The sequence below is a fragment of the Pelodiscus sinensis genome, chromosome 1 (assembly GCF_052426305.1).
Source record: "Pelodiscus sinensis isolate ZL-2025 chromosome 1, ASM5242630v1, whole genome shotgun sequence".
NCBI classification, from domain to species: domain Eukaryota; kingdom Metazoa; phylum Chordata; order Testudines; family Trionychidae; genus Pelodiscus; species Pelodiscus sinensis.
This window is the reverse complement of record NC_143052.1, coordinates 95,029,316-95,053,590: the sequence shown is the minus strand read 5'-3', so window position 1 is coordinate 95,053,590 and position 24,275 is coordinate 95,029,316. Positions and strand designations below refer to the sequence as shown.

Sequence of the window (24,275 nt, the reverse complement as noted above, 5' to 3'; positions counted from 1 at the left end):
AATATGGCAAGATTGATTTCACATAAACCCATGTTGATTAATATTCATTATATTACATTTAATTCTTCACTAATTGAGTCTCATCTCTGCTGCTCCATTAATTTAGCTGGGATGAATGGCAGACTGGCAGGCCTATAATGTCCAAATCATTCCATTTACTTTTTTAAATTATTGGCTTAACATTAGGATTTCTTCCAGTCCTCTGAAACTTTTTCATGGTTCTAAGGCTTATTTAAATTCAACATTAATAGCCCACACATCTTCAACCATCTCATTTAAATTCCTGGACCAGCTAATTTAAAGATGTCTAACTTCTGTACCTACTGTCGAATATCCTTTTGAGTTCCTATTAGAAAGAGAATCTATCGTCTTCATCACACAATATGAATATAGCACCCTGCTGTTCCCTCCAGCCCCGGAAAAACAGAACAGAAATGATCATAGAACACATCTTCCATTTCTGTATTGCTGACAATTCTACCGTTTCTGTCTAGGAATAGTCCTGTACCATTCCTAGGACTCCTTTCACTATTGTAGCAAGGATTCCACAGGATTTCTGCACTGTTCTGAGGATCTGTGAAGAAGGCAGTGAGGGTCTGTGGAAGAGTGGCTGTGAGCGCGTGTAGAGGAAGGTATGTGAGCAAGGTGCAGAGTGGAGAAGGAGGTTTTCTTTTGTATCACTCTGCAGAATAAAATGTTTCTCTAACTATTGTTCTCAAAGTCCAGCGTGATTTTTCCTAGATATGGGTTTCCTGTTTGCCAGAAGTCACTCTCCCTCCCTTTCCTTCCCCTGAAAAACAACCTCACTTCCCAAACTGGCTTGCAGGATTGGTGGGGGTGGGATGCCTCTGCAAGACAGAAAGCACCTTCAGGTTTCCTTTGCTCCCTGGCCGAGAGAGTCTCACTCCACAGCCCTGCTGGGCATACTCCAGCTGAGGACAAGTATAAAGGCCAGTGGAACTGCTCCATCAGGGCTGACCACTGTGGAGGAAGGCGCTGCTGCCAGAGTGCTGCAGGAAGAGCTATGGAGGGACTGATCCGTGGAGGCCGGTCAGCAGGGAATACCCAGAGAAGCTCTCAGCCTGGAAGAAACTGGAGAAGAAGCTGTTGGCCATGAGTCAGGTAGGAAGTAGCCCGGGGTGGGGAGGTAAATCTCTGAGTGTATGTCTACACTACAGCGCTAATTCGAACTAACTTAGTGGCCAACACCAGGGAAACTCTATGCCCCCCTCCTGGCCCCGGACCCCTTAAAGGGGCACGGGCTGGCTACAGTGCCCGTGCCAGGTGCAAGCCTGCCAGCACCCAGCCAGCAGACCCTGCACCTGGCACGGCACAGAGCTACCCACCCGATGTCCCCCAGCCCACCCCCTCTTCCCGGGACCAGGCTGGCGGCTCCCGGGAGCTTACCCTGGATCGCAAGAGGCGGGCACCTTCCTGGGCTAGTGCGGACATCGTGGACCTCGTCCACGATCTCCGCACTAGGCACAGGAAAGTGGCCGTCTAGGGCAGGAGAGCTGCCAGCCTGGCAACCCAGGAGCAGGTGTGCATGAAAATCAAGGTGGTCCACTGAGACCCCCGACTCAGAGCCCTGAGCTTACAATGGCCGTCCTGGGTCAGACCAAAGGTCCATCTAGCCCAGTAGCCTGTCTGCCGACAGCGGCCAACCCTAGGGACTCTGGAGGGGATGAACCGAAGACAGTGACCAAGCCATTTGTCTCGTGCCATCCCTCTCCAGCCTTCCACAAACTTTGGGCAGGGACACCACTCTTACCCCCTGGCTAAGACTACTCCATGGACCCAACCTCCATGACTTGATCTCACTTCCCTTTCAACTCTGTTCTAGTTCCAGCCTTCACAGCCTCCTGCAGCAAGGAGTTCCGCAGGTTAACTATTTGCTTTGGGAAGAACAACAACTTTCTCTTACTAGTTTCAAGCCTGCTACCCATTCCTTTCCTTTGGTGTCCTCTAGTCCTTCTTTATGGGAACTCAGGAAGAACTTTTATGAATGCACCCTCTCCACCCAACCCCTGCTTTTAGAGACCTCTATCCTGTCCCCGCTCCGTCTCCTCGGGTGTGTCTAGACTACATGCCTCCTTCGACGGAGGCATGTAGATTAGCCAGATCGGAAGAGGGAAATGAAGCCGCGATTAAAATAATCGCGGCTTCATTTAAATTTAAATGGCTGCCCCGATCTGCCGATCAGCTGTTTGTCGGCAGATCGGGGCAGTCTGGACGCGACGCGCCGACAAAGAAGCCTTTCTTCATCGGCACAGGTAAACCTGGTTTCGCGAGGCTTACCTGTGCCGATGAAGAAAGGCTTCTTTGTCGGCGCGTCGCGTCCAGACTGCCCCGATCTGCCGACAAACAGCTGATCGGCAGATCGGGGCAGCCATTTAAATTTAAATGAAGCCGCGATTATTTTAATCGCGGCTTCATTTCCCTCTTCCGATCTGGCTAATCTACATGCCTCCGTCGAAGGAGGCATGTAGTCTAGACACACCCCTCTTTTCTAAGCTGAACAGTCCCAGTCTCTGTAGCCTCTCTTCATCTGGGACCTGTTCCCAACCCCTGATCATGTTAGTTGCCCTCCCCTCTCCCAGCCTTTCTCTTCCCCTCTCCCACCTCCTTTTCCCAGTCTCCCCCAGTTTTGTTCAATAAAGACAGAGTCAATGTTGGAAGAAACATTATCTTTATTTTGTACATCAATAAGAAGGAGGGCTAGGGAAGGGTAAGTGGAAGGAGGTGAGGGAGGAATGGGGCACGAGCCCCCGATGGGGAGGACTGGGCTGGCTCTGCGGGCTTCTGGGGGTGGAAGCTCTCCTGCAGCCCCCCGATTGGCCCCTCTCCCCAGATGGCAGCCTGCGGCAAGTGCAGCCGGGCTGATGGCCGAGTGGTGTGATGTGCCCAGTGTGGGTACTCCGGGCAATCCAAGCCAGGACTGCTTTGCAAGCGGGGCACCCCTTAGAACTGTCTGTCCGGGGTGGGGGTCGGGACCCTTTAAGTGCAGCCCTCAGCTAGCCTGAGACAGCATCTCCACGCTCTAAGTCCTCCTCTGATGCCCTGCCGGCACTGCTTCCGGCCATCCTTAAGCCCTGTTCAGGGTCCATTCAATGTGGACTTGCTAGTTCGAATTAGCAAAACGCTAATTCGAACTAGATTTTAGTTCTAGACACGTTAGTTCGAATTAGCTTAGTTCGAATTAACTAATTCAAACTAAGTTAGTTCGAATTAACGTTGTAGTGTAGACGTACCCTCACAGACTATATGAGCCAGCAAGTAACGCCACTGGAAAGAAAAATGAATGTATTAGTAGAAATGTTGCAAGCAAGACACAAGATATAATTCTTCCACTCTCCTCAGCACTGACAATGACTCAACTGGAAGACTGTGTCCAGTTCTGGGCACCACGCTACAGGGAAGATATGGAAAAACTGAGATGGTCCAGAGGAGGGCAACTAACACGAGTTAACATGAGCTGTGGGGAAAGAAGGAAAAAATGGGATTTGTTTCTTCTGGAGAAGAGCAGATTAAGGTCTGTGGTAGGGTGCCAATTGGGAAGTTCTTAATCAGCTCTTACCACTGCAGCTCCAATCAAAGGGGATGGATGGGGGTGGCTGAAAACCTATGACTACCTGGTAACTAGCAACCCCTGCCAGCCTCATTAGCTCAGAGTTATAAAGGCTGGGAGGAAGCCAGAGAAGAGGAGGAGGGGAAATAGAAAGGTCAGGCAATGCACGGCATGGGAGGGGAATTGAGCTAAACTGAGCTTCCTAGTCTATTGCTGGCCAGGCCTGTTGTAGACAAAGTAGATGTGAAGCCTGTACATAGCAGAGAACTGGTGGTGGGAAACTTCTAGAGAATAAAGAGCACAGGTTGCACTCAGAGCCATTCCAACCATTGGTTGGCTCGGAGCAGCCACTCCTGACCCTGCACCTTGGGGGCCCCACAATGCATCTCTTTAAAATTACACATGTAATCTGCATCCTGCCCATTGGTGCAAGCACAGTTCAGTCTATCTCCAATCAGATGATCCTTAGGTTATATACAAATTATGATGCATTTGAAAAATATGGTGGAAACACAAGTAGCCCTTGTTAAGGAGCACAATATATGGCTTTCTGGGAGGAATTTTTTTAAGGGCCCTGCAACTGAAAACCAATGATTGCAAGAATTTTTATAAAAGTGTTTTCTTCCACCCAAACTCCCCATGCTAAAAAAGGCTAAACAGATTTTGCTCAAACTTTCAAAAATGTAATTGACTTCAAGGCAAAGACCAAGCTTTGCAAATTTCAGCCCTCTAAGTGAAAGTTATAGAAGTAACTGAGAAAAGGGAGTTAAAGGTGCATAATAGCTTCCACTGTAAGGGTGCGTCTACACAGCAGGGCTTAACTCAAAATAAGCGACCCAAATTGAGCTATGTCAATTGCGTAGCTCAGAGGTTCTCAAACTTGTGATACCGTGACCCCCCTTTCAGTTGTTTGCGACCCCCTCCCTCCGGGGGTCGGGACCCACAGTTTGAGAAATGCTGGCGTAGCTTATTTCAAAATTGAGAGCATCTTTACAGAACTTATTTCAAAATAGAGCTCTCTTCCTCCAACATCCCTTATTCCTTGTACAATGAGGGTTACAGGAGTCGGGGTAAGAAGTCCTCCAGCTCGACAGAATTTCGCAGTAATTTAGTCCGCGTCTACACAGCAGGCAGTTATTTCTAAGTAAATGCTTGTTTTGAAATAATGTTTCTGTGTAGACATACCCTAACTCTGTCAGGATTTGATATATAAGCAATGTGATGGTGTCATCTGAGGCTGCAAAAGTTGGTTTTAAAAAAAGGAGGAAGTCAGCAACCAGAGAGTGAAGTTTGACCAAGCAATAACGTCATGGAAATGATCAGTCACCACGGGTCCCATTTCCTAAAAGTGGTAAGAGTTACAGAAAGCCATGGGATTTAACACAGTCAGGCGGAACTTTGATAATCTGATTTTTATGCTAGGGACTTTTAAATATTTTGGCCTGGAGAGGACCAGAAGGAAAGTGAAGTTGCACTCTTTGCACAGGAACAATACATTTCCCTTAGTGTTTCCAGGAGAAACCCTGGGTTCTCATCTGGTCCACTGGTAACATTCCCACCCCCCGCCCTCTTTGGACAGCAAGCAAGACATCAAATATATAGTAGCCCAGGGTATGTCTACACTGCATCCCTAGTTCGAACTAGGGATGCAAATGGAGACAACCGAAGTAATTAATGAAGCGGGGATTTAAATATCCCGCGCTCCATTAACATGATCTCGCCGGCGCGCTAGTTTGAATCACGGCTGATTCGAACCAGGAAGTGCGCGCCGGGACGCGTTAGTTCGGACTAAAGCCCTTAGTCCGAACTAATGTTACTCCTCAAAAAATGAGATCATGTTAATGGAGCGCGGGATATTTAAATCCCCGCTTCATTAACTACTTCGAACTAGGGATGCAGTGTAGACGTACCCCCGGTGTCTGTGCGTCTGTAATGCTGACGTCAGCGCCCCACCCCCTTCCCCTTCCCCTTCCTCCGTGGCAGTTCGGCCAGCCCCACGGCCCCCCGGAGACCCCCATCTTGCCAGCGCTGCTTCCCTCCCTCCTTCCTCCGGCCTCCCCTCCAGCCCCACAGCCCCACAGCCCCCTCCCCCGCAGATCTGCTTTCCACCCCCCTTCCGGCCAGCCCCCACCCCCTTCCCCTACCTGTGTTGCGGGGCCAGGATACTTCTCTGCTTCCCCACCCACACACCATGATTGGTCTGAGGGTGGGGGAGCACGTGAAGTTTTTGCCCCCTCCCCCCGAGGTTCCCTGTAGGCACCCATGCCCCTGGTGGTGGGAGGAGACTTCGCATGCTCCCCCTTTTGCCCCCAGGCCAATCAGGGTTTGGGGGTGAGGGACTGTGCTGCCAGGAGCCCGTGAGGCTTCTAAGCACCATGCACTCCTGGCAAGGCGGAGGAAACTTTGGGCGCTTCCCCAGGCCCTGATTGGTCTGGGGACAGGAGAGCAACAGGGCCTCCATGGGCTGGATCAACCCATTTGATGGGCTGAATCCGGCCTGCGGAGGCCCTTTCGCCCACCCCTGAGCTAGCCTGTAGTTGAGCACTGAGGGTATGTCTACACTACCCCCCTAGTTCGAACTAGGCGGGGTAATGTAGTCATACGGAGTTGCAAATGAAGCCCGGGATTTGAATTTCCCGGGCTTCATTTGCATGAAGCCGGCCAGCGCCATTTTTAAATGCCACGAGGCGTACAGCTAGTTCGGATAGGAAGCCTAATCCAAACTAGCTAGTTCGTGCCACGTGTAGCCGCCCGGCACGCAGTCCGAACTAGCCGGCATTTAAAAATGGCGCCAGCCGGCTTCATGCAAATGAAGCCCGGGAAATTCAAATCCCGGGCTTCATTTGCAACTCCGTATGACTACATTACTCCCCCTAGTTCAAACTAGGGGGGTAGTGTAGACATACCCTAAGATCTCAGGAAGGGATTGTCATGGGTTCCCCCTAGGATGCCACCTGGAACTGGGGTATGACTGAGTCCCCCAACCCACCAGCCGGGGCTCCCTCTCACACTGTGTTGCTGTGGCAAGGTGCCGTACAAACAGGCAGGGACACACTCAGCTGCAGTTACATGGGAGGCTATAACTAGGTAACTCCCAACTCCTCTGGTACACACTCCCTCTGGAGTATAAACCCAGAATTATATTGTCTTGTGCCTCACAGGGAACTGCACAGTGTAGGCTCAGAAAATTTGCCCCACCCTAAATGCGGAGGGGAATACGCAGCAGCCTTTTGCCCTAAGCATACACTTCACTCCAACACATTGGTTTAGATAAAACAGAACCACGTTTATTAACTACACAGAGTAGATTAAGTGATTACAAGAGATGGCAAACAGATCAAAGATTATCTAGCAAATAAACAAAAAGGACAAGTTAAGGTTAATGAACAAAATTGATTGGTTATGAATAGATTGGTTATGAGCAAGCCCAACCGATGATATAAGCGGGCTGCAGATTCTTAGGGGGAAGTTGCACTCGCTTTCCAGCTTGGAATCCCAGGTATTTCATTCCCAAGCTAGAAATCCCTTTAGCCTGGGTCCAGCACTTCCTTCAGTTCAGTCTTTGTTGTTTCCAGGAGTCTTCTTGGGTGGGGAGGGAAGAACCCCAGATGATGATGAGATTGGGTCCGGACCCCCTTGAGACTGTTACCTGATGTGCTGAGACCGCACTGAGCCTGTTTTCCCTTCCAGCTTGGGTCCCCAGGACTCTGTCTTGAGTCAGACACACTAGCCTGCTGCAGCATAGATGCAGGGTCTGGGCCACTTTGACATTTTAACTTGATCCTCAAAGTGATACATGTATGGCAGAATCATACCCAATATCTCATGTGATGTATTTTGCATAAAGCATATTCTAGTTATGTTATATTCATGAGCATATTTTCATAAAGTGCATGGAATGCCCCTTCCCAAGTGTCACTCCCTGCCTTAAACAACTTTTGTGTAAGGCGAGAGCTCTTTGTTTCAAAGCATGGTTTCCAGACCACTCTATAGAAAAATACTGACATCCCTAGATAGAGTGCAGCATCATGTGACTCGGTCACATGTTCTTGTAGCGTCATAGCAGCCATTAGGCAGAGTCTGTCTCTAGTGTTCTCGGGAAGGCTCCCCAGGTGGGAGATAATTTCTGCTAAGGCCTCTTGATTGTCCATAATAACCCATTTCCCTGAACAGGCCCTTCCTCGCCCACTTTCTGGACTGAAAGCATCTTTTCTAGTGGGTGTTACCCACGTGTAAATCCATTTAAAACACGGATCCATAATCCATATTTATAACTTCAGATACACAAATGCTACAAGCATACAAAGAGCATAACCATAGTCAGCAAAACATCACTTTTCCAATGCCACTTCACATGACTTACCTTGCATAAAATGAATCCTAATTGTGTCCTAACCAAATCATAATCCTATCCCAGGGAAGAATAGGGGGCACAGTGCCACAGAGATAACACAGAGCCTGCATCCTGGAAGATGCACCTAAGAACCTCGGGGAGTGCAGGTCCCTCCCTCGGCAAGAAGATGCCAAGAGCAATAAGGTACTTGAGCATCCCATCCCACCACATCTGTTAGGAGTGCCATTCTTGAGGAAAAGCCTTAAAACAGGAGACACCTAGCTCAGAAGGAACACAGACCTTTCCCCATTATTTCCCAGAAAGGAACATTGTGGTGGATGAAGCTAATAGAGTCCCTGCAAATAATGCAAAATAGTCCTGAGGATGCTGAGCCAGGCTTATCAGGTAACTCCTAAAAGGAAGAAGGCCAAGGACACACATGGACTTTTTCTGTTGCACTTTCCTTTGTAACTACCTGAGTACACCTGGGGTTCCCTCTAGCCCTGTGCCCCTAGCAGAGACTTTGCATGCTCCCCTGCACCCAGGCTTTGATTGGCCCAGGGGCGGACGGAGTGCGCGAAGTCTCCTCCTGCCGCCAGGGGCATGTGGCACCTAGATAGAACCGCCAGCTGTTTTGAACAAAGGAAAGCACAACACACAAGAGTTGTGAACAGCTGTGGTTCCCTCTAGGTGTCACAAGCCCCTGGCAGGGCAGGGGTGGGGGTAGTAAGTGACTTTGCACACTCCAAGGCCTTGATTGGCTTTGTGCCCTCCTGCTGCCAGCAGCAGGCACCCCCAGCCCTTTCTTGCAACCGTGCAATATTGCTTAAGCCCCCTTTTAGATAGGGTAGCATGAGTGTTCATGACATACAGCATGCATCTAGTCATGTAAACAGGAGTAATCTAATCACATCAGAACAGGAGTTTCCTTCTGCTTTCTGTTGCCTGTGAGGATATGTCTACATTTCACCTCTGATTAGCATATTTCCGCACTTCAGTTGCATAATTAATTAGGGGCCGTTTTTGTGCAAGAGGCTTTTATGCAAAAAGGAGCTGTGTAGACGGCTCCTTTTTGTACAAAGACCCCCTCTTGCACAAGAGCCGTTCTTCCTAATTTTTTCAGGTAGAACGGCTCTTGCACAAGAGGGGGTTTTTGTGCAAAAAGGAGCCATCTACACAGCTCGTTTTTGTGCAAAATCCTCTTGCGCAAAAACAGCCCATAATTAATTATGCAAATGAAGAGTGGCAATATGCTAATCTGTGCTTCATTTGCATAGGCTTTTGCGCAAGAGAGGTGCAGTGTAGACGTATGAGTGTGCTACTCAGGTTGACAAAAGTCTAGATGGTGTTGCAGGGAAGAAGCACAAGTGAAACCCAAATGCCAGGGAAGAGGAAACCTGGAATCCAAACACAGCAGCTATGTCTACACTGGCCCCTTTTTCGGAAGGGGCATGCTAATTTTGAAAGTGGGAATAGGGAAATCCGCAGGGGATTTAAATATCCCCCACGGGATTTAAATAAAAATGTCCGCCGCTTTTTTTCCGGCTTGGGGAAAAGCCGGAAAAAAGCGTCTGGACTGGCCTGATCCTCCGGAATAAAGCCCTACTTCAAAGTAGGAATAAGAGATCCTCCGGAATAGGGCTTTATTCCAGAGGATTGGGCCAGTCTAGACGCTTTTTTCCGGCTTTTCCCCAAGCCGGAAAAAAAGCGGTGGACATTTTTATTTAAATCCCGCGGGGGATATTTAAATCCCCCGCGGATTTCCCTATTCCCACTTCCAAAATTAGCATGCCCCTTCCAAAAAGTGGCCAGTGTAGACGTAGCCAGCCAGAAACTAAGAACCCTGGACATTGGAGATGGAGGCTTAGTCCCTAGCGGGCTAATGTCTTGTGCAATCCGACAGCTCTGTGATCTAGAGCAAGTCTCCCTTCTTGGAGTTCAGCTCCAGTGCACTGATTCCAGGATAGTCACACAGTGCCTGGGGGGAATGAGAAACTCAGGGTTTGCAACTACATCCTGCTTTCCTGTCCTGCTACCACACAGAAAAATAGTTACATACCTGGATCTCACGTTCTTGGCATATACTGGCCATGCAAATCCCTGCTAGTGAGATGCACAGTGACAGCTTGAATCATCAAGAAAGTGTAGATCTGTTTTTATTGGCGGGGGGGAAAAAACCTATTTTCTTACTCTAGGGATAGGAAAAATATCCTCTTGCCCTGAGCGATCCTAACAAGTACATACTACAGTTAAACTGGTGGTTGTGCATGTCAACCACATTTGTGCTCCAGTTGGATATATCGTGATTTTTTTGTTTAAAAAAAAAGGTGCCAGTACTCTAGGGGAAAAGTTGTTTAGCTCTAACTGGAGATGCAGTACTGCATCTGAAGGTGCTGGTACTGCGTACCGGGCAGTACCATCTGTGATGGACCGGGCCGTGTCTGGGCACAGCTGAGGGCATCCGCTCAGGGTGAATTGCTCAAATCCGGGGCTCCTTACAGCCCCCCCTGACTGGTGACCTCTCCAAATAGGCCACAAACCAGTCTCACAAAGCGCTTCAGCTGCCTGCCTGAAGCCTCCCGAGCAAAACCCCTTTGACACCCCCGCAAAATCCGTGCCCCAGATGGCCCCGGGCCTCATACACAGGTGGGGGGTCCTAGCATCCAATCCCACCTACCCCGAACAAGTTCTGTCCGGTTCCAAGAAACCAGCCACAGATCTCTGGTCAATTTACCCTCTGGATCTTACCCACAAATCACGCTGGGCCAATCCTTTAGAATCTATATCTAAAGGTTTATTAACACAAGAAAGAAAAGCCTGAGAGTAAGGTTATTAAAGTACAGTACGTTACATGCACCGAATCTCCCAGTTCTCGATGCAGGCTCTAGCAGAGATGTTACAGCTGCTGGTTTAAAAGTTCTTATTGCACATCCTACAATCAGGATAGGTTCATAGGTCTTCCGGGCTCTTCAATCCCTGCAGTGCTGCCTCTGGGATGAAGTGCTGAGCTGAGAACAAAATGGCATCGACCACATGGCCTCTTTATACTCCTTCCTGGCCTCTTCTAGTATGTAGCAGGTCACCTGGTCCTCAGCCTCTCTGTGTTCCCTGCTGGCTGCTCTCAGGACAACCCCCATTCTTTGGGTGTGTCTTTGGCCCATTGAGAACCATTGTTCCACAGGTAATTAGCATGTCCACAGGCTCCACAGGCTCGGTCCTGCCCAATGCTTAACCACATGCAGGGAAATCTTCAGTTTCCACACAGATTACAGATCTACACACACAGACATTATACACTCACATAAACAGTGTACACAGGATCAGAAAACAACAAGCTCCCATTCAATACCCCACATGGCTCCCTTTCATACAGATTTCTGGGGCCAACACCCCCACCTAGGGGTGCAGCAGCGATCTGGCTGCTTCCCTCCAATTCGGTAATGTGACACCATCACAAAAAAAGCACTGGATATATCTAATTGCAATCTACAACCATGTTTAGTGGGCATGAGTTTAAGTAATTTGAAATAAAGTTGGGGGATTTAGCGGGTGACCCCATCCTTATTGTGACAGGTTGGATCATACATGTTCCCTTGGAATTGTCACCCAGTGCGCTGGTCGTGCCACTGAACCCACCTGTGGCGGATCTCCATATGCTTTATGAAATTGCCTTATAGCTACATATATGCAGAACTCGAAGATGCTTTGGACAAAATACCTCCTGTAACCTGTAATTGTAATGTCTCAATCTGCTGGGTCTGTATTTTGGTGTCTGTATCATTCCTGTGTGTAGAGTTAGAAATATGGGGCATGGAATGCTTTATGGTTTTAAATGTGCAAATTAAATTTAAATGAGGGTGTTTCCCTCAATGTTTGGGTGATCACCTGTAAACAGTCTCCTTTGTTCTTTAGGTCTAAGCAGTAGTTGGTTGTAGGAAGAGATGTGACCTTTCCAATTGGTAGGGTCTGACCAGGTAATTTTCCATTAAAGGGGGGAATATAGAAACAGAATTCCCTCCCAAAAGGAATTTTATTTAAGATGCAAAGATTTCAGATTCTTTGTCTTTGGCTGGCATGTCACGCCCAAGAGAATAAATCAGAGACCCCTGGGAAAAAGATCTTCCCTGGCTTGGAGGTCAGCCGACATAAGAACAATTTTAGGGCAAATTGGCAATAAGCTTCAGTATGTTAGAACTAGCTATATGTTTTTTGTTATTATAAATTTGCAATTTACTTTGCTCTGCCTGGCTTCACTTGTTACCACTTAAATCCTACTTTTGGTGAATAAAAGTAATTGTATTAAGTACAACCAAGCCCAGTGTAAATAATTGTTACCTAGGAGAGCAATAAGTGCATAGAGTCTCCTTTTCTTGTTAAACAGGGCTTCCCTAAATAATTCATTTGGGGTTCTGACCTCATTTGGGGAGTGGGTTTCTGGAAGCTGAGCCCAAAACTGCATTTTCCTTGGAGCTGAAGAGTTTCTGTGTCTGTATTGTTCTCCAGAGGGGTTGTGATCTCAGCTCTGTGCCTTGGCTAGAGGAGACCAGGTGAGCTGGCCGGGTAGGACAGGGTGGTAAGAAACTCCAGAGAGGAAGAGGGCGAGTGTCAATGGCTCAGTTAGCAGTTTGGGAAGCATCCCGAAAGGATCTTCTGTGACCGCACCGTGTCACAGCTGGGACTTTTTTATAGTAAATAAAAGTGATTTTATTAAGTACAAACAGTAGGATTTAAGAGGTTGCAAGTAAACACAAGGATTAATTCAAATGAATTTAATTCGGGGGAAGTGCTGTGACCGGTTAGACAAGCAGTCAAACTAGATGACCACAAAAGTCCCTTCCAATAATCTGTGCAAGGAACCATTTCCCTGGATCTTGTTCCCATCCACTTTGACTGTGCTTAGGGTCTTGGATGGGTATACACTTGGGGCTGCTAGCCCTTCCCCTTGCTCTCACTGCTGTGCTAAGTTCCCTGTACGCTGTGTGGCCACAGAGCTGGCTATTGAAGGCTGCACAAGCAGGGAGAGGTGCCTCTCCCCTGGCCCAGCCCAGCCCTGCTAGAGCTGCCATGGCCATGAAGAGGTACCCTCCTTGGCCCAGTCTTGCTTGAACCATTGTGGCCATGAAATAACACCCCTCCCTTGGCCTGCCCTGGCCCAGCTCAGCCCCACTGGAGCCATCATGGCTGTGGAAATGCTCCTCCCTTGGCCTTGCCCAGCCCACCTCTAACCAAGGCCCTCATCTCCCCGCTCCCCAACCATCTTGTAAGCGGGGGAATGATCCCGCTATTGTGGGGAACTTTCCTGGCTTCTATACACCCCGGTGAAATGAACCAGCGAAAGGATCTGAGTCCCCGCTCCCACTTCCTTTACCCCACGGCTCCCTGATCCTGAGGGCTCCCCCTCCACTCTCTTGAGTAGCAGAGCCCTTGAAACCCCAACAAGGCTGGGCCCAGGTTTCCTGGGGCTTAATCCCTGACCTTGTAGTCACTAGGGCCGTGTCCAGACTCAGGGGTTTTTTCGGGAAAAGTAGCCTTTTCCCGAAAAAACTTCCCCTGCGTCCAGACTCAAGCCGCGTTCTTTCGAAATTATTTCGAAAGAACGTGGCTTTTCTTTCTATGGCGGTAAACCTCATTTCACGAGGAAGAACGCCTTCTTTCGAAAGTTCCTCTTTCGAAAGAAGGCGTTCTTCAATGTAAAGAGGCCGTCTTCGAAAGAGAGCATCCAGACTCGCTGGGTGCTCTCTTTCGAAAAAGCGGATTTCTCTTTCGAAAGATCCGCCTGCAGTCTAGACACGATCTTTCGAAAGAGGCTCTTTCGAAAGAAGCCTACAGTCTAGACATAGCCTAGGGGCAGGAGTTAGGGTGTCCCCACTCCGAGGTGCTCTCTTTACACTGCAGGCCTTCTTGGCCCAGTGATCACTTCATAAGGTTCAAAGCAAATACAATTTATTAAACATCAACTGGTTAAAGAGAAAAGAATAAGAAAAAATGAGAATGGTTAAATGAGAACACACAGCCCTGCTCTGTAGCACAGGGACATCGAAACAGCAGTCTGCAGAGTGTAAGGACAGTCCACAGTCTCTTCCTTAGAGGCCCTGGATATGCTGCAGGGGGGGCTACAGGCTGGACACGCTAGCTCTGGTAGTGACCACACAGTCTCAAGCTCGAAGTGGCCAGACCCCTCTCCCAGTCCAGAGCCTTTTCCCACACTTTGCTGGTCCCAGATGCTCACCACATCCAGCTGCAGGCTGTGCTGCTTGGCCAGTTCCAGCTCCTTGTGTTGCTTCTCTGTTCCTTTTGGCTCTCTGAGCACTGCCAGTCTGCTGCTCAACACAGGATCTGCACTCCTTGAGCTGTGTATGCCTGGCTCTGCTGCTGCAAAAACTGCCCCTCAGCACAGCTTGCTCCTCTTAGCAGTCTCTCAGCTCTCTGTTCCTTTTGCAGGACTTCTTCTGCACACAGCTTGCACTGCTCGGGCTGTCTGTGTCTGGTTCCGTCGCTGCAGGACTTCTTCACAGAGCTTGCACTACTCTTTCAGCTCTCTGTTTGCTAGAGAGAGCCAGAACAATCCCCGCTTACAACCTGTCAGTCAGGCTGAGCTGGAGTGTTGACTGCTTTCCATTGTTTCTCGGGTCTGTCAGTCTCATGAATCCTTCCCCTTCTGAAGCTGGGAGCTGGCAAACCAAAAAACTCCCACAGAGTTTTAGTAAGGGGTAACAGTCCTTACACTCTGCCCCATCTCTGAGCTCCCTCCAGATTCCGAATCCTTCATCACCAGCCCCACCCCAGAGCCTTCACACTCTGCAGCTCAGCCCTCTTTCCCAGACCTGAGCCAACTCCCACACTGCAAACCCCTCAGCCCCACCCCTGACACGTACCGTCCAGCTGCGGGATGAATTTTGTTATGTTCACTAATATGGATGTGAACCAAGCGGGATTCTTGGGTGAGTTATCCTACACCTTTACCCTCTATTTTTCTTCTACCTCCTCTTTATTATTTAAAGCAGGGGTGGGGAACCTTTTTTGGGTTGGAGGCCACTGACCCACAGAAAAATCAGTGGGGGGCCACACACAAGTGAGAAGACAAAAAATCCTCACTGATGTGGCCCCTGACTGAGAAGGAGACAGACACTCCCCATATTCCCCTTGCACACCAGAGTCGAGGAGTGCCCAGGCCGGTAGATTTTGTGTGCTCCAGCCCCATGGCGGGGCAGTGCAGGGTGAGAGCTGGGGCGCCAGCATTGGCTCTCCATTGCAAGGGGGAGGGTCTGAGCCTTGGGGGCTGCAACCGATTCCTGGGCCCAAGATTCTCCACCGCTGATTTAAAGTCACGTACAAAGCTCACAGAAGTCACTGGGAGGCCCAGGGTCTATCTAGTAAAAAGAAGTCCTTGCCCCCACAGATCTACAGTTTAGCTTTTGGGGCGATACAGCCAGTGATGCAGCAAAGGAGGGAACGGAAGGGAGGGAATTGCTTCCCTTTTCCTTCAGTGGTCTTTCCAAGAGTTTGAGCGGGGCAGTGGCAGGAAGGAGATACGGAGCAAGGAGCTGGAAGCATGTTACTACTGATTTCAAGAAAGCAATGTACCTCGCTCGATTCCTGGAACTGGTCAGTCAGAAACACTATAATATAGCAATGAAATGAGAAATACTTCCTCTCCCTTCCCCCCCTTTCCCGCCTCCCCCCCACCCCCCCGCTTCAGATTTTTAGAACAACATCAGTGGGCGCCCTGTGGGTGTGAAACACTCTGAAAGTAGGAAGTTCAGAGTCTCACACTTTAGCTCCACAGAATTCGGGGCTGGGTCTGCTCCCAGAAAGGAAGCACACGCGGGACCCGGATGCAGACTGAGTCCGCGGGCAAGAGGTGCAGGGGACACCTCAGCTTCTTTGCTTCCCCATAGGGATCCATTCCGCTGCTGGGCAGCCGCGCTCATTGCTGATTCCTGCATGTCACAAGACGATCCAGCAGCCAGGGAGTGAGAACCGAGAGGGTCAGCGACCCACCTGCTCGGGGCGGCTGTCCCATCAGCAGCTCTTGGCTCAGGTGAGGAAACTCTGCTTTCGCTGAGAGAAGGGTCCATGGCCAAGAGAGCTCATCCCCAGGTAGACGAGGGCTCATGAGCTCTGGAGCCGCCAGTCCCAGTGGGGTCTCTCTCTGTGGTGAATGGCACTTGTCCAGCTCGCTGTATCCCATCAAAATCAATGGCATTTAGGAAGCTGGGGGCTGTTCTGGGTGGATCCCCTGTTCCACACTCAGCCATTGATCAGACTTCCCCAGAGCACGGCCACTCGGCTTTGGGGCTGTGCCCCCAGCGGGGTGGGTCTGTTCCACTTTTTAGAAAGCAGGAATCCGGGGCCACATTCTCCAGCGGTGCAACCCACTGGACTTCAGCGGCGTTAGGCCAGTGCAGCATTGGGCCATTGTCTCTGCACCGCTCCGTTCAATGCTGGGTCCCACAAAGAGACAATAAAGCTAATCTGGTCTTGTACCTGTGGATCAGGTTCCCCAAGCAGTTCCTGGGCGCTGGCTGCACACTGCCAGGGGGAGTGCAGGGCAGGGCAGCAATTCTCTCCAGGCTCTCGCTGAAGGAGAAAGCCCAGAGCTGAAGGAACATGAAGACTCATCCCAAGAGAGGGGAGATGTACATGCTTGGGGGAGACGGGTGGGGCAGGGTAGGATGCTGTGTCTCCAGAACCTGCATGGGAACCAAGAAGGGAAGGTGGGAGTGTGTGTCTGTGTGTGTCCCTGTGTTCAGGGCAAAATGTGGAGATGAAGGAACATGGAGAATGAAATCCCCTCTCTCCATAGCTGAGGACAGTTTCTTGCTGGGGAGGTCAATAAGGACATTGTGCAACTCAAATCAAGCACAGTTGCTTCTCAGTTCTCTGGGCATTCTGCAGTGGCTCAGGAAGGAGGTGGGGACTTTGCTCTGCAATTAATCGATACTGGAAGTAATTTTTTTTCACCAGCCTGTCTCCTACTACTGGTCTGACTGGGTGGCTTAATGGCCCCTTCTGACTATGATGGATCAAGGCAGAGAGGGGAGGTTTTGTGTCTCACAGAAAGTCCCAACCTCCTCTATGTGATTATCAGAGCTTGGTTTCCACATTCCACAGGTGACAAGGACGGAGTTACCAAGTGAGTGCAAGGACCCCAGGCAGGTGCCCAGCGCAGAGCACAGGGAACAGGACTGAGTTGGCGGGCACAGGCTGGCGTGGACATGCAGACGTTCTGCAGTGCTCTGCTGGCTCTGTGCTGGGCTTTCAGCAGGGGAGAATCACGAGGTGATTTTCAGATTCGTTTCCTCTTCTTTTGTCTTTCCTGCCCTTTTCTTCATCTTCCCTCCCCTCCTTCGAGCCCATTTACCTTCTCCATTCCCCCGCCCCTTCCTCTGCTCCCACCCTCCCTCTGCCATTCCAGATGAGTATCTTGGTGACTGGGCTGACAGGCAAGAGGACAATTGGTTATATGAGTAGAAGGTAAGAGGATGAAAACATGGATGGTCTTACATGGTGGGAGGATGGATGGATGGAAAAGCAGGAGAGCATGGATGGACAAGTGGGTTTTTGGGCAAATGTATGAACAAGGTGGATTCTGAGTAGGTGAATGAACTGGGGGAGGGGGAAGTACAGGGATAGACAGACCCTGAAGGAGAGTGCGGGAATAAAATCACAGAAAGGCGAGAAGTGGAATTGATCACATGGGATTATAAATCACCAAATATCTCTGTTGTAAAGCAAACAAATGGGAAGGCAACTCTGTGTGAGTGTGTGTGTGTGTGTGTGTGTGTGTGTGAGAGAGAGAGAGAGAGCTCAGCACAAACATCAAAGGATCCCTATGAACTACCCCAGTCTTTTCTATACCACAGCAGAGATCAAATGGGATCTTCTGTCATGCCCAGGGACTGTTGCTGTTTTTAGGTTTAACCTCCCAGGGGCGCACGGGCGGAGCTGTTTGTTTGTTGATTAGGTCTAGTTTAGCCTCTGGGGTGTGAGGATCGGGGAGGGGGAGGATTTTATCCCTGACTCAGGAGCTGACTGACATGCCAGGGACTCCCCAGAGAGTTTACCCATTCACGTGGCATTGCCTCTGCCCTTCCCACCATGGCTCTGGTGGGCACTGCCCATTGCTCCTCTCTGCCCATCTCCATGAACCACAGACTGCATTGTGCTTCCCTCCCCTGTCAGAGAGCCTCCCGATGCAGAGCCTGCACTGCTACAACGACTACACCTCCCAGACCACCTGCACGTGGCAGGAGTGCAGAGCGGCACGTCGCTTCCTCAGTGTGACTCTTCACCATAAGGACAATATAAAAGAGTAAGTGCCTGGCCTCTGCTCTGCTGCAGAAGGACACAAGAGGCCTGCGGCTGCTGAACCTGTGAAGTGGGAGTGAGAGGAAGGGAAAGGAGTGGAGCTGACAGTCAGGTTTGAGGAGCACCGGGGCAGGCCCTGATATAGGATGGAACCTGGCAATTCTTTTAGATCTCCTCTGGGAGCCTGAGGAGAAACAGGAGGTTGTACTAGTCAGTTTATTTTCATTACCTTTCCTATACCTCTCCCTTATTTTTCTGGGGATCCCAGGTGTGAGTGATGGCATTTCATTCCAGTGAGTTTCTGGAGTGGAGAAAGAGGCATTACAGTACAGGTGGGTTGGGGTCCATTCATCAACAGAAGAGAGAGGAATGGTTCTTCATTCTTTCAACTTTCCTCTGGGTCTTCTTGGTAGCACGGTTATAAGGAACATAGCTCTAGTGAGATCATGTCCACAAAATAAGGGCGGGTGGAGAGGCTGTGAAAAGAGAGAAGTGGTTATGTCTAAGGCTCTGCAATCAGATTTCCTCCCCGAGTCACTGGGCTTTGCACGTCGGTATTTTGCCTCCGCATCTGTTTCCTTCTGAGAGAGGAACTGAGCCATCATCCGGTCCAGAGAGATAGGGTGGGCAGAGATGGAGAGGGACAGAAAGGGAGCAAGAGATGGGGAGGAGAGGAGAGGGCCAGGGTTTAGGAGTGATGCAAAGTGGGAGGGAATAGGAAGGAATCATCTCTGGTATTTGGGGAAGAGATTATTAGTGGTGTGATCCCACACCTTTTAAAGGAAGGACTGCTGACTTCACTGAGTTTAGATTGGGACCTAAAGGAGGCCACCACATCTGGAAAAACAGCCCGTGCAATGACTTGGCCCTTGAGAGAATGTCCCAGAGCCCAGTGTGAACTTGATCTATGAGGATGGATCCTGGGATGAGCGTGAGCTAGACAGAGGACCTGTACATGAACGCCAGCATTATGCTGATGACACACAACTCGCTACCATCCCTCACCACAGACAAGTGCACCACTTCCACCCAGATGGCCCAGCACTTGGATGAGATCAGCTCGTGTGTGAAGAGCAGCTGGCTGAAGTTGAACCAGAGCAAGGGAGAGGAGATGCGGGTGGGCAGGGGAGACCACTTTGAAGAGTTTGCAGCCAGGGTACAGTCACTTTTGGCTGATGTTGCACAGCCACAATCAATCAGTCCATCGTTGAAGAGTACTCTTGGATTTCTCACTGAGCCTAAGCTCTCATAAGGAAGTGCCACCAAGTAACACTTTTTATCCTCTGTTTGGCTAGGAGACTTAGCCCCATCTAGATGGGTCCAGCTTCAGTTATTCACACCTTGGTCACTTCTTGGCTGCACTTCAGCAACACAATGTACCTGGGCATGAAGGCTTCCAGGTGTAGGAAACTTCAGCTAGTTCAGAATACAGCAATGTGTCTCGTAGAATAATAGGGGTGGAAGAGACCTCAGGAGGTCATCGAGTCCAACCCTCTGCCCAAAGCAGGACCAACCCCAACGAAATCATCCCAGCCAGGGCTTTGTCAAGCTGGGACTTAAAAAACTCTAGGGATGGAGATTCCACCACCTCCCTAGGCAACCCATTCCAATGCTTCACCACTCTCTTAGGGAAATAGTTTTTCCTAATATCCAACCTCGACTGTATCTTGAGGCCATTGCTCCTTGTTCTGCCGTCTGTCACAACTGAGAACAGCCTCTCTCCATCCTCTTGAAACTCCTTTTCAGGTAGTTGAAGGCTGCTATTAACTCCCCCTTCACGCTTTCCTTTTGCAGACTAAATAAGCTGAAATCCCTCAGCCTCTCCTCGTAAGTCATGTGCTCCAGCCTCCTAATCCTTTTTCTTTGTCCTCTGCTGGACTCTCTCCAATGCATGCCACATTCTTTTTGTAATGGAGGGCCCAGAACTGGATGCAATACTCCATATGTGGCCTCACCAGTGCCGAATAAAGGGGAATAATCACTTCCCTAAATCTGTTGGCAGTGCTGCTACTAATGCAGCCCAATGTGCCCTTAGCCTTCTTGGCTACAAGGGCACACTGTTGACTCATATCCAGCTTCTCATCCACTGTAATCCCCAGGTCCTTTTGTTCTGTACTGCTGCTTAGCCATTCGGTCCCCAGCCTGTAACAGTGCTTGGGATTCTTCCGTCTCCTCAGCAACACAAGCTGCCGTGACCTCACTACTGCCCTCTGCTCTCCACACAGGCTTCCTGCAGAATTTCAAATCCAGTTAAAGGGTCTCCTTATCTTCAAGGCTCTCCATGGCCTGGGCCCAAGCCTTCTCATAGGCCATCTAATGTTCTGGAACAAAAATTGTGGTTGACAACACTCCTGCTCCTCTGGCACAATGAACTCTGATGAGCCACTAAGCCTAAAGCTCATCTGTGCTGGAGGCAGAGCTTGTCCAAGGGCCAGTCGGAGGCTGTGGAATCAGTTTTAGTGGGGACTTCTCAACAATCACAACTTCACTGCTTTCCACTCCAAGCACAAGGTGATCTCTCTCACGGGCCTCCTCTAATATAAATACACAGCAATACGCGTATACTTAAAAGCCAATCCCACCAAAGAAGACACTGCATTTCACATGCTTTTCCCACTGGGGAGAGGATGAGACCAAACCACTGATGACTGATGTGAAATCTGTCCCCCTTTGCTTAATAATCTACTTTGACGGTGCCCATATGGTACGGTGATGGGCTCAGTGTAAGAATCTGCATTGAATAGAATGTGGAGAAGGTTTTAGGAGCCTAATTTTAGTTTTTCTACCTGTACTTAAAGCAGCTTCTTCTAGGCCTCTCTTTTTACACACAGGATAAGCACACCGATACCATGTGAGCCTCAGGGAGCCAATGGGTTCCCGGTTTGCCAGGACTCCTGTATCTGCTGGAGCTGCCGCAGGAACAGCACCTCTTTTGCAGTTGGGGTGAACGACTATTACAGTTTCAAACCCAGTCGGTTGCTGCAGGCCAACCTGAGCATCAGCCCCTTCCAGAACGGTAAGGGTGAGACACCACTACTCTCCACTTGCCAGGAATATTTGAGATCCTTTGAAATGAAAACTTCTTCCTCTGCTCTGATCCCCTAACCAAGAATCCCGATCTCTAACTTTTAACCCTACTTCTGCATGCCAGGCTATTATCTTGCCAGGAATAGTTTAATTCCCATTGTGCGGCCTGTGCGTCTCACTTAGAGGATGATGGATGGATGGATTCTTCCTCTCCTGCCTACAGTGGAAAAGCCAGATGTATTCCTCCCTGTTGACCCACTCCCTTGCTCTGGCTGCCTGTCTCTGCCATTAGGGAAAAACTGATGCCAAACAAATCTCTTTGCTAAGAAACACAGTGAAATGTTTTCACCTTTCAATGAAGATAGCACTCATTTCCCCTGTAGCCTTGGTGCCCCTCTCTGTTGCATGGCTTTTTTTTTTTTTTTTTTTTTTTTTTTTTTTACAGTCCCAGAAATCCCACACAAGCCTGATGTTAGGCAGATCTGGGTCCTTCCTTATGGAGATAAGACTTCACTACAGGACCTCTGCCCTGTCCACATCCCCATATACTAATAACCACAGTCTGTCTTATCCCTTCTTATTTTCAGTCCAGCCCCTCCCACCTCAGAAGCTCCAAATTAATGTCACAGAAGAGGGTGACTTCTTCCTGGCCTGGGAAGCAGCTGGAGGAAGAAAAGGAAGCCACTGGCAGCACCATGCACTGGAGTTTGAAGTGGCCTACAAGCGGGAATGGGAATCCTGGGAGGTAGGCATGAGAGATGCTTTGGCATTGGCACATGCTGGTTTTGGGTGCACCTTTTGGAGGGCAGAAGACAGTCCTTTGCAATCCTCTGAACCCTGCTTGGCTGCCACTGAATCCAGACCATCCTCTGAAACCTGGATGACCTAGAGGGTGGCGGGGGGGGGCATGCTGCAGCCAGCTATGTGTGCTGCTTACAAATCCCTTGCTGTCCAGCCATGGCTGGGCATGGAGAGAGATTTAGTAAGTAAAAATCACTCTGTGCACTATGGGAGCAATGAACCCCACACAAGCATCTGTCTCCAACTTCACCCTGGGATCAGAGCGCTGGCAGTGCTTGGCTAAGCAAAATTGCCCAAGAAAAGGGTCCTCCCACAACTCTCTAACCAGTCTCTGTCTCCAGCTCCCCTGACTCCTCACTATCTCTTCCTCACCGACAGAAATCTTCCTCCGTGTCGGTCGCAAGCTCCTGCCACTGCCTGCTAAGGCGTGATGCCCTTGTGCCCGGCAGCACCTATCTTGCTCGTGTGCGAGCCAAGCCGAGCCAAAGTGGTGGCTGGTCTGGGCAGCCTAGCGAATGGAGCACTGCTGTGTCCTGGAAGTCCCAGGAAGGTAAGAGGGAGGGGAGGAATAGGGACCATGATGAGCTGCCAGAAGAGGGATATTGTGCTTCACCGATGGATGATTTGGAAGCTGGGTTGATGACACTGGGGAATTTCTGGAATTTACTGAAAATGGTGCAGTTTCACTGGTGCTCTCTTATACGAAGTGCATTTGGTGTCGGTGACAGGTAGCAGAGCAGTAGTCATGGAGACTGCAGTACTCTGGTTAGTTGCCCAGCACAGTCCCAGTGCAAGCCAGTCTTTCTGTCTGTTGCAATTTATGTATCTTCTGGGTGAATGGACCAGCATAATGCTCTGGGCTCCTCTAGAAAATCCTGAGACTAAGGGCATCTTTACTGTACTAAATGAGGTTGACCTAAGTTACGTTGGAATACAGCCTGCATAGTAATTAAATCACTTTTGTGTGTCCACGCTATGCTTCTTGTGCTGAGGGTACGCATCCTTATTAGCAGCATCTGCATTGATGCAGAGAGCAGTGCACTGTGGGTAGTTCTCTCAGTGTGCAACTCACCACCCTCTAGCATAGGGAGTTTGAGGAAAGTTTTGCAAAGTCTTGTGGGATTGAAATGAGTGGCACAGCTGTGACTGGGATCATGATCTCAACATCCAGAAAGCAGTGTTCTTCATCCCATAATGTTTTGATCATAATCCCCCCCCACACACACACACACCCCAAAAAATCTGTGCTTCCCTTCTCAATGTCCATTATCTGTGTCAGAAGCATGGATCCCCCACAGCTCTGCACTAGTGTGATGAGTGTTGAGCACTGGGGGCTTGATGTTGCAGTATTTGCAGAGCTGCAGGAGAAGCCATGTGGAAACCTAGAACCATGGGGTTAGAAGCGACTGCAAGGATTATCTAGTCTAACCTCCTGCCAAGATGCAGGATTTGCTGTGTCTGAACCACCCAAGAATGATGGCTATCCACACTCCTTTTGAAAACGTGCAGCGAAAGAGCTCCCATTACTTCTTTATGCTGTTTCTTCCACTGTCTGTTACAGTTTTTCCTGAGATTTAATCTAAATCTTCTATGATGTACTTTGAACCTACAGCTTCTTGTCCTCCTGCTCTTTGTGGTAAGAGAGGACAACTTTTTTCCATCTTTTAGGGCAGCCTTTCAAGTATTGAAGATTTCTACCAAGTGCCCCTTCCAAACTAAACCTACTTAAGTCCTTCAGTGTTAGCTCACAGGGTTTGCATTCCACCCCTTTGATCATCTCTGTTGTTCACTGCTGGCTCCTTTTCAGGTTCTCTCCATCCTTTCTATACTTCGGTAACTAAAACTGGACACAGGAATCCTGCTGAGGCCTGAGACAAGTAGAAGAAAATGTTCCCTCCATTATTTGCAAGCTGTGCCTCTGTTAATGCAGCCTAAAATTGCATTAGCTTTTCTTTTGGTAGCTTCATGATGATAAATCATGTTCAGATTGGGGTCTACCACCACTCCCTGCTCCTTCTCATCAATGCTGCTGCCACGCTAGTTATTTCCCAGACAGTATTTGTGCATTTGGTTTTTCTTCCTTACGTGTAGCACTTTACATTTATCTTCATTGAATTACATTTTGTGTTCAATAGCCTAATTCTCCAAATTACCAGGATTCATCTGCATCTGAACTGTTTGCTTGCAATCCCCCTCCAAAGTTTTGTGACATCCGCAAATTTGATCTATATGCTC

The 24,275-nt window shown here is 49.4% G+C and overlaps 1 protein-coding gene across 1 annotated transcript in view; it reads left to right on the top strand.

Moving 5' to 3' along the window:
• The first annotated feature begins 822 nt into the window (after window positions 1-822).
• The window catches only part of CSF2RB (colony stimulating factor 2 receptor subunit beta), a 35,564-nt gene continuing 12,111 nt past the window's right edge, over window positions 823-24,275 (top strand). The window contains exons 1-7 of the mRNA XM_075937689.2: window positions 823-1,122; window positions 15,800-15,942; window positions 17,016-17,183; window positions 18,087-18,216; window positions 21,044-21,228; window positions 21,827-21,984; window positions 22,419-22,590. Coding sequence (XP_075793804.2) covers window positions 17,120-17,183; window positions 18,087-18,216; window positions 21,044-21,228; window positions 21,827-21,984; window positions 22,419-22,590 — 709 coding nt within the window. The 5' untranslated portion in view covers window positions 823-1,122; window positions 15,800-15,942; window positions 17,016-17,119. The remainder of the gene's footprint in view (window positions 1,123-15,799; window positions 15,943-17,015; window positions 17,184-18,086; window positions 18,217-21,043; window positions 21,229-21,826; window positions 21,985-22,418; window positions 22,591-24,275) is intronic.